This window comes from Centruroides sculpturatus, unplaced genomic scaffold, assembly GCF_000671375.1.
Source record: "Centruroides sculpturatus isolate CEXI.00-Female unplaced genomic scaffold, Cexi_2.0 scaffold472, whole genome shotgun sequence".
Taxonomy (NCBI): domain Eukaryota; kingdom Metazoa; phylum Arthropoda; class Arachnida; order Scorpiones; family Buthidae; genus Centruroides; species Centruroides sculpturatus.
The window spans coordinates 152647-161662 of record NW_019384645.1 but is presented as its reverse complement, the minus strand read 5'-3'; the positions used below and the strand labels follow the sequence as shown (position 1 = coordinate 161662).

Below are 9016 nucleotides of genomic sequence, written 5' to 3'. Positions count from 1 at the left end.
TAAAATCGCTGTCAAGCCAGTGTGCAGTGAAACTGAGGAAACTGACAGAGTTTTGCAAGCACGTCCACAAGTCGGTAGTGATTGATATATAATCTGTGTCTTCAAGCTTTTTTTTAATCTTTGTTACTACTTTTCCATAAAGTTCAGGAATTATTTTCTCTGAAAAGTACGGTCTACTCGGTATGGCATATCTCGGCAGGATCTCATTTAACAATCTTTTCAAACCAGATCTTTCAACTATGTTCAGTGGTTCATTATCAATCGCTATCATTTCGGCAATCAGATAATGGTATTTCACAGCCCGAGGGTCATTTATATCCCACTTTTTTGTTTTTTCTTGGCAGTCGTAAAGGGTTAATTGCTTCGTGGACTTACTTGAACAGGGAACGACATCATCCGCTGTGTTTTCTTTCGTTGAGATATAGATTTATGTATTTTCTGATACTTCTCCTTGTGTTTGTTCTTTAAATGATTTATCAAACCGGACGTCGAAGCTTTTTTCCCCTTGCCTCCACGAGAAATTTTTGTATCACATACTTTGCATTGCACATTACGCGAATCTTCGTCATTTTCTTCAAAGTAAATCCAAACTGAAGACCTTTTTTTACTCATCGTACTGTTCCAAAGTCACAAACCTCTTAAAAAGATTGATTGCAAATAAAATAACTTAACTTGCATCTAAATATCAACAACTGCCGAATCATATCGGCTATTTATGGCTATTACATAAATTATAAACCAATTTGGCACTATAGATAGACATTAGGCACCATCTCATATTAACTTTAATAATTATAATTTAATTAATTAATTAAAATAATTTAGACCTACTGGAAGAAAAAATCGGCCCGGAACGAGACACGAACCCGCAACTCCTGCTTACTGTGCAGATGCATTTCCAGTAGGTCTAAATTATTTTAATTAATTAATTAATTACAGCATTTAGCTTTCCGAAGTCTACGAGAACAATTATTTGGCATTTACGGCTGCAAATTTCTCGCCAATAAGCTGCCTCGACTTGTTCGATTATGTTATCGACTCAATTTCATATTTATTTTCACTCTGCGGTCCTTCTCTCTTCTTTTTCCGTTATTAGAGAGGTTGCAGCTGACTTTTCAATGCAAAAATGTGTACAACGGACGTTCAGCGCCACCTTCCTGTAAGCTTAGATGTTTGACAATGGCATTTGGAACGTTAGTGGAATCATGCTCGATGTTCCAAATGCCATTGTCAAACTTCTAGGCTTACAGGAAGGCGGCGCTGAACATCCGACGTACACATTTTACTGTTGAAAACTTCGGCCGCAACCTCTCTATTTACAGGTGTAGGTCATTTCATTGTTATCCACATTTGATATCATCACTTATAACATACTGCCATGACGCTCATGTCTGTCTGCTACAACTGTCAAGAATTAACGCGATTGGAGAAGTGTAGTGACAGCGAGCCAATAGAGAGCAGGGTGCACGATTCTTGCCATAATGTGGTTTGCGCGCCAATTTTCATACATGTGTTAATCAAGCCAAATAGTTTGGCCGAATATTCGGCTATTTGGCCATGCTCCTGCTGAGTATTCGGCCTGAGGCCGAATATACTATTCGTTGCATCACTAGTAAATACCCTGCACTGATGTGATGCACGTAATAAACAAGGGAGCAAGCTGAATCCCAACGGGAGCTCTGTACTTCAGATATACTAATAATATATTCTAATAATACTAATCTATATATATATAAATGGACGTGTGTGTCCCTATTCCACTTTTCCGCAAAAACTACACATCGCACATGAATGGTGTTTGTATGTGGTAGTAGCCCCAAGTCTCCATTCGTGCACCAGGGTGGGTTGCGTCTCGATAGCTATAAGGGTGCGGGAGATATGGGATTGATGAAAGTGGCTTTCTATTTCAAATGTTTTGTTCGAATTAAATTGAACATAAAATTCGAATATTGGTTCGATTATATTTGTTCCAGAAACGTTGAAAATAGTTCGTTTGAGTTGACGTGAACAGAAGACGTTCAGAAATAGAATCGGGACCAGGTCTCTAATTAGTCTGGAAACGGGGGACCTAATTCTTGCATTCTGTGAAAACGGGTAAGATTGGCTATAATGTAATTATCTTAATCTTCACTATCGTTACTTTTTAAAAACCCAGCGAAACGGGTCCTTGCAGCTAGATTCTAGATTACTTAGAAAAAACAGCCTTTTATATATAAAAAAAAGTATATTACATAAAAATGTACGAACAAATAAAAACCCAGGGAAGCGGGTCCTTGCAGCTAGTATATTATAAAAATAGCAGATTATCATTGGCAATGGCAAAAGAGTGGAAACATTGTTCGCACTTGTTCGCAGAAAGTTTGTTGTTCACCTCACGTAACTGCCAAACAGAAAGTCCGTTGTTCGCAGCCAGTCCGTTGCTTGAGTCACGTAATGGCCAAACAGAAAGTTCGTTGTTTGCAGCATCCGTTATTCGAGGCAGACATTATACGAGGCACCACTGTATATTATTTTTTCTGTCGTAATAACTAACTTTTTTCTGTATTCCTAAACAACCTATTGTGTACCCCAGGTTGGGAATCGCTGCCATAGTGTATGAAAAAAACTACAGATATTAGTGATGCCAGTTTGGAAAATTTGTCATTTATGTCAACTAAATATTTTTTTTCATCTATAATTGTAAATATCCGTGAACATTTTTTCTTGAGAGGTATGTCACAAAAATTTGTCATCAGATGTAGATTCATTCTATATTTCTACTTGGGCAATACTTTAGTAATTGCATTCTGAAGATCAACTAGAAAACTTGATGTAAATACAGCTCTTAGTAATGATTAATTTTCAAAAGATCCAATACCGATGCAAACCTGTTTCAACATACACAAAATCTAATCCATCGTGGAACGGTATGTAATATCTGGTTATGGAAACAGAATGCAGCATTTTTTTCTGTGTGAGTGAGTGATAGCGGCAAAACTTGTGATTTGACAGCAACGTAATGGGACCTGCATGCACTTCAATAGACATATTTCTTCATGGGTTAGTCTCAACTGAAATGCTACAAAATGTGCTGAATGAGAATCTTAAAAGTAATGTCTGAAAAAATTAAACAAGACCCCCAAAATTGGTTTATACTTCTTACGATCAACACGGTTGCATCCATCTTTCTTAAGTTCATACTGAAGATTCAGTACTTGGATACCATTTAGCAATAAACTCTGGAAGTCTCTTGACAAGATGTGTTTAGTCTAATTAGTTTGAGCTTGCTTCAGTAGACCATTCAGTTTGTGTATAACCTGAATTATAACAATAAGTAATTTCACACCTTCATTAAGTTTCAGCTTTGAACAACACATTGCCTTAAAATATCATAAGTTGTTACTTAAGACTGCATTATCATCATTAAAATCTATATTTGATTTTAACTATTTCTAGTTGTTTTTTAAAAGAAATGATTGATTATAAAAATAAATTTGATACAAAGTACTAGCATATTTCTGTATTTTACAGAGAATTAAAAGAAGAAAGTGATCTTCAAGCTAATTGGCTGAAGAAAGTTGGCATCCTGGATTTCGAATTCGTGAAGAATCCACTCAGACTCAACGTTCACGTCTTTACCACATCGAGTTACGAAGGCAAACCGAAGGAGAGTGAAGGTAATGTCCTATAAGTTTTGAAATTAAAATACCGTTAATAATAAATTTATTTATCTATAGAAATGAAACCACAATGGTATCCTGTAAATTCTATACCTTATGATAAAATGTGGGCAGACGATAAATATTGGTTTCCATTATTTCTTAAAGGCTCCAAGTTTTATGGAAACTTTAAATTTTTTGACAACGATACACTTTTAGAGTATAAATTAGATGAAGTTGAAAAATTTGAATAAAAAATCTTGCTAATAAATTTTTAGTTAGACATTATTTTTTTACTAAATAAGATCTAATTTATGATTGACTAGCTGTTACCCGCGACTTTACCCGCGGAGGTTCTGCAAGCAAACCCCATTTATAATTCAGTATTTCAACAACCATAGTAATTGTTATATAACACCTACCGCTGAGAATGATGAGAATTGCTGAGCATCAAACAAACTATTTTGAATTTGATCAATTTTCTGGAACGTTTACAATCGTTCTATAATTTAAAAAGGTTCGAACATTTGGTTAAAAAATCAAAATATATAAAAATATTTATAACAAATGTCTAAAATGTTGTTAATTTAATACACTTAGTACTTAATGAAGACTAAACGTAACAAAAAATTGCATCTAAAATAGTATAGTAGAAGCCGTTCTTCCAGTTAAAACTTAATCCTCTCCCTCCCCCCCGCGGGGAATTTCGAAAATTCCCTTCTTATTGTGCACTGCCATGGCGCACCCTACTAAAAAGTAGATAAAAACAAAAAATCGCATCTAAAGTAGTACAGTAGAAGCCATTCTTCCGGTTAACCCTTAATGCTCTCCCTCTCCCCCCGCGGGGGAATTTCGAAAAATCCCTTCTTAGTGAGTGTTTTCATGACGTACCCTAACTGTGTACCAAATTGCACCTCTTTAGGTTAAGCGGTTTGCTCTGGGCGATGATGAATCAGTGAATGAGTCAGTCAGTCAGGACAAGCAATTTTATATATATAGATTTAGGTATTGTATTTAAAACCATTGACTTTATTGTGTGTTGCATACTAGTGAACACATTGAAGATAAGCACATTGAAAGATACATTGAAGATACACATTGAAGATACACATTGAAGATCATGTTCATTAATTTTCTGTTGGGAGGCCATAATATACATTCTACATTTCTGAAATCTGATACTTTTTATTTAATGATGGTGTCATTGAAAGTGTAAATTATACGATGATTTTCAACATATGTCCCTTATTGGCTATTTCTGGTTTTAATTAGCATATGCAAATTTATGTTTAAAAATTAAGGTAATTAGAAAATACTAATGTATGTCAAAATTGATCAAGTACTGCTACTGTATATGGAAAAAGTCTTTTGATCTGACACCTGATGATCAGGGATGATTTAGGCTCAAAGTTTTGAGTGGGAATTGGGATTGTACAATTAAAAAGTACACAAATTATACTAGATATGAAGCAAACAACAACTATAAAAGTATTTATTTTACAAGGGCATTTTTGGACTTGGGCCATAAAAATAATTTTGAATTTTGTACAAAATTCAAATTCTTATCTATAGTTAATTTTATATTTTTTGTACACTGATAATATATTCAAAAAGCATGCTTTTAAGAGCAAATAAAAAAATATACTCTTTACTGGATTTTTTTTAAACTTTTCTGGCAACATTTAAAAATTGCATGGGGGCATCATTTGTTATGATATTATAATAAAAGTTTTTTAATAAAATAATTAATTTAAAATATAAGTCATTGACTGACTATATATACAGGAATCAGTGTTACCAATTTTTGGGAGTCGACATTTAACATTAATATTCAAAACACAGTGTACTGTATATTATAAGTCTATCCAACTCCCATTCAGTACCTTAAGTTTTAATTAAAAACTGTAGTGTTGGATGTTTTTTTATATTTTGATAATATTCACCAAAAAACTATTTGAATTAATTAACACCATAATACAAATTATTATTCATGTAGATTTTGAATTTTTAAAAATTTTTTGGCTTGAATGAATGAATGATAGGAAAAAATTTCCATTTGAAATTTTTTAAAAATCAAAATGAACATTATTTCTAATGTAATTTATTTAAAAATCACTATTGAATCTCTGTCTGACTTTTGTCCCCCAAATTTTGCTATTTTGTTTTTCAGGAGATTTCGTTATATGGAGTAAAAAGTTTATAATTGGAACATAATATAATAAAAAAACACTTTTACCGTAACTGAATTACTGCATACACCAATCAATTTTTAATGAACAAGTATGTATCAATAGTAGTTTGCATCATGTTTTTAGACAGAATGTTGTCCACTATCCCCACAAATTTGTCCATAACTGTCCATGCCTGCCTTTTCAAAACAATTTGGCACAGAATGACACAGCCATCAACAATTGCAAACTATGCAAAGCATGTGAATCGATTGCTCTTACTAATGTAAACATGCATCCAGTACCACACTAATATCTGGCACAGTTCCCTGTGTTCTGGTTGCCCATCTACCAAGGAACTAGACGCTTATCCCTCGGTGCATTAATCTTTCCCTCTTATCCGTTCTTGTGCCGACTAATCGTACGACAATGTTGAATTTGATCAGGTGCCGCACGCATGCTACACCTTCATTAATTGGAGAGCTTGTCCGATAGAAGGGAAATGGTGCCTTTCATTATAGGGAGGCAAAAATACAAAAAAACACGAAAACGTTTGGTGACTGAAACGTTTCATAATAGAGCAATTTTGGTAGTTAGAGAGATTTTGGTGTATACAGAGTATACACCAAAATCTCTCTAACTACCAAAAAATCTAACTACCAAAAAATCTAACTACTATATCAAGTTATTCAATAATTGCAAATGATGATAATTTTCAGTTCAGTTACTAGCAATTACAACATTTAGATTTGTGGTGTGTTATCCAGATTTCTTTAATGATGGGAGACAATGGCCAATTTCTCTATTGTTATAAAGTATATCCAAAGTTAATTATGAAGGAAGTATTATTATCTGTAATTTATGTGGATTGGTATACCAACGTAAGCTCAAACCTAATCTAAACTACCACGATTTATTATGTAACAGTAATACAAATTGTCATTTCCCATCTCTTCTTGTGCCAACCAACCCAGTCACTTGTAATAGATACAATTGTGACAGAATATATAGCCTTTAATTAATTCATGGTATCAGCACATTCTTATACACAAAATTTCCACACTAAGATGAAAGTTAGCTTATTATGTGAATTAATGTTCTAGTTCTTCTGTCACAATTATAACCATCAAAACAATCTTAAATAAAACAAAATAGATAACAGCATTTAGCAACTATTTTTAATTTTTTTCATTAAACTTTTAATTGTAGCTGCCATTGTCAAAATTTACACTCTGGTAGCACCATATACATGTATAATATATACTGTATAACATTAATTCTTATAAAAATTTTTTTAATTTATAAAATAGTGTTCTCATTTAAGTAAAAGAAATTTATACAATATTGTAAATAGAGATCAAATAGATACAACCAACATTTACATTTTACAATATGAAAATTATTATTATTCTTTTTTACTTGATGCATCAAGATTTAATAAAATTATGCAATGATAAAACGAAAATTATAAAATTAATTTACACATTTATAAAAACGAAAATTGTTCCAATTGTTTTCCCAAAAAATTAGGCTAATTGCTTTATTCTAACCCAAATACATTAGGTTCACTTAATCAATTTATGTACATAATAATAATTTCCTTAGCAATGATTCATTTTGAGAACAAATTAATCTGCGGTTAATCCTTAACATTATTTTTAAGCTGCAAACTTTTAGTAACATTAGTTTTGTTCTCGACTACTTCCGATTTCCCGCGATGTAAGAGATTTCTAACGCATCTTAAAATGGCACAATTATAAATATGTAAAATTTTACAATTTAAAAAAAATTAAGTAATAACAATTTAGTGAAGTGTACAGACTGTTTGTGAATTTAACATGTTGGAAGATTTCGTTTTAAAATTAAATATTTTTATGTATAAACTAGTTAGTTATAAATAAATTTAAATTTCTGTACACAAATTACAGTGTTTGTACTGTACACTGGCTTGGATACTATTTCATTATCCAGCAATTACAGTCGTCATTTATCATAAAATTTTTATAAAAGTTTCTTAAAACCAATTTTTTTTATGTTTTGAATCTTTGTTTGTTTGTTCGCCTTTGGAAGAACTTTGTTTTTTATTCTTTCCTTTTGATTTTTTATCTTTGTTCTTGATCTTCTTCTTTAGAGTTCCTTTCCATTTTTCTTTCATTTCCGCTATATTTAAGAAGAAAAAATCTAATAATTATTTACTTTAACAAAAAACTTCATTTAACATATTGATTGCTTGAGTCTTCAACTGACATAGAACTATTTTTATAAAATATGAAAAATAATTTTAAAAAACTTAAAATATTTTATTGAAGTGTGAACTAAGATTTTTCTTGTTTACATTCATTAATCTGATGACTTAATCTGAGTCTCTCGCTTATCCATGTAAAATTTGAATTTACAATTTTTGTAAAGCCCAAATTAAAGTACTAATTAATTAACAAATGTGGCAATCACAAAATATGATTATTGCCACAACTTTAATTAAATTATAGGTCATATAAACATATGCACAAATTAATTGGGGCAAATTCCACATGTTGGATTTGTTCAAATGACTATTCTTTACATTGTGACAAAGTTTTGTAGGCTAGGACAACCAACAACAAAAATACTCTCTTGAGCATCAACTGCTCAACAATTCAATTCATTTATTCTTACCAGTATTAAATGTATTCCTCAGAGATGACACCCATTATAAATTATTTAAACAATATGACGTGCTAACCAAGTATTAACCGAAAAATCAATACAAAAATAACAACGGTAGCTATTCACTCATACAAGCATCAAAAATTGAAGATTATCATTAATTACAAATTTTTTTGGTCCTTTTTAAGTACTATACAATAAATGTTTTTGAAGTGTTGAAGGATTGCCACACTCCTGTGATGTCTTTGGGTGTCACAAATGAAATTTGGCCAAGATTTGTAGTTAATAGCCCATGAAAATTGTTTTGTGATTTGAATAAGCATTTCTTTAACATACAGTACATTTGAATATTAATGTGGTCTGATTTCAATAGTTATTTTTACTAACTTCAAGACTGTCTAATATTGAGTATCTATTAGGCTGGTGGTTCTTAAAATATAAATCCTTTTAATAGTTTAAAGAAAGTGAATCCCATAATAAGTTCCAAATAAGTTGCAAACCATAATTTTTATATATAATCCCCAGTTTGGTATTGATCAGTAAAGATAATAAAATATCATCATC

The 9016-nt window shown here is 31.7% G+C and overlaps 2 protein-coding genes across 4 annotated transcripts in view; one reads left to right on the top strand and one right to left on the bottom strand.

The window, feature by feature from the left end:
• Nucleotides 1-3937, top strand: part of LOC111626162 (7,8-dihydro-8-oxoguanine triphosphatase-like) — a 7432-nt gene extending 3495 nt beyond the window's left edge. Inside the window, exons 2-3 of the mRNA XM_023369465.1 lie at nucleotides 3511-3656; nucleotides 3717-3937. Of these exons, the coding sequence (XP_023225233.1) occupies nucleotides 3511-3656; nucleotides 3717-3892 (322 nt within the window). The 3' untranslated portion in view covers nucleotides 3893-3937. The remainder of the gene's footprint in view (nucleotides 1-3510; nucleotides 3657-3716) is intronic.
• A 3025-nt stretch (nucleotides 3938-6962) lies between these two features.
• Nucleotides 6963-9016, bottom strand: part of LOC111626160 (protein PFC0760c-like) — a 47314-nt gene continuing 45260 nt past the window's right edge. For all 3 annotated transcript variants that reach the window (XM_023369462.1, XM_023369461.1, XM_023369460.1), the window contains one exon: nucleotides 6963-7966. In XM_023369462.1, coding sequence (XP_023225230.1) covers nucleotides 7821-7966 — 146 coding nt within the window. In that variant the 3' untranslated portion in view covers nucleotides 6963-7820. The remainder of the gene's footprint in view (nucleotides 7967-9016) is intronic.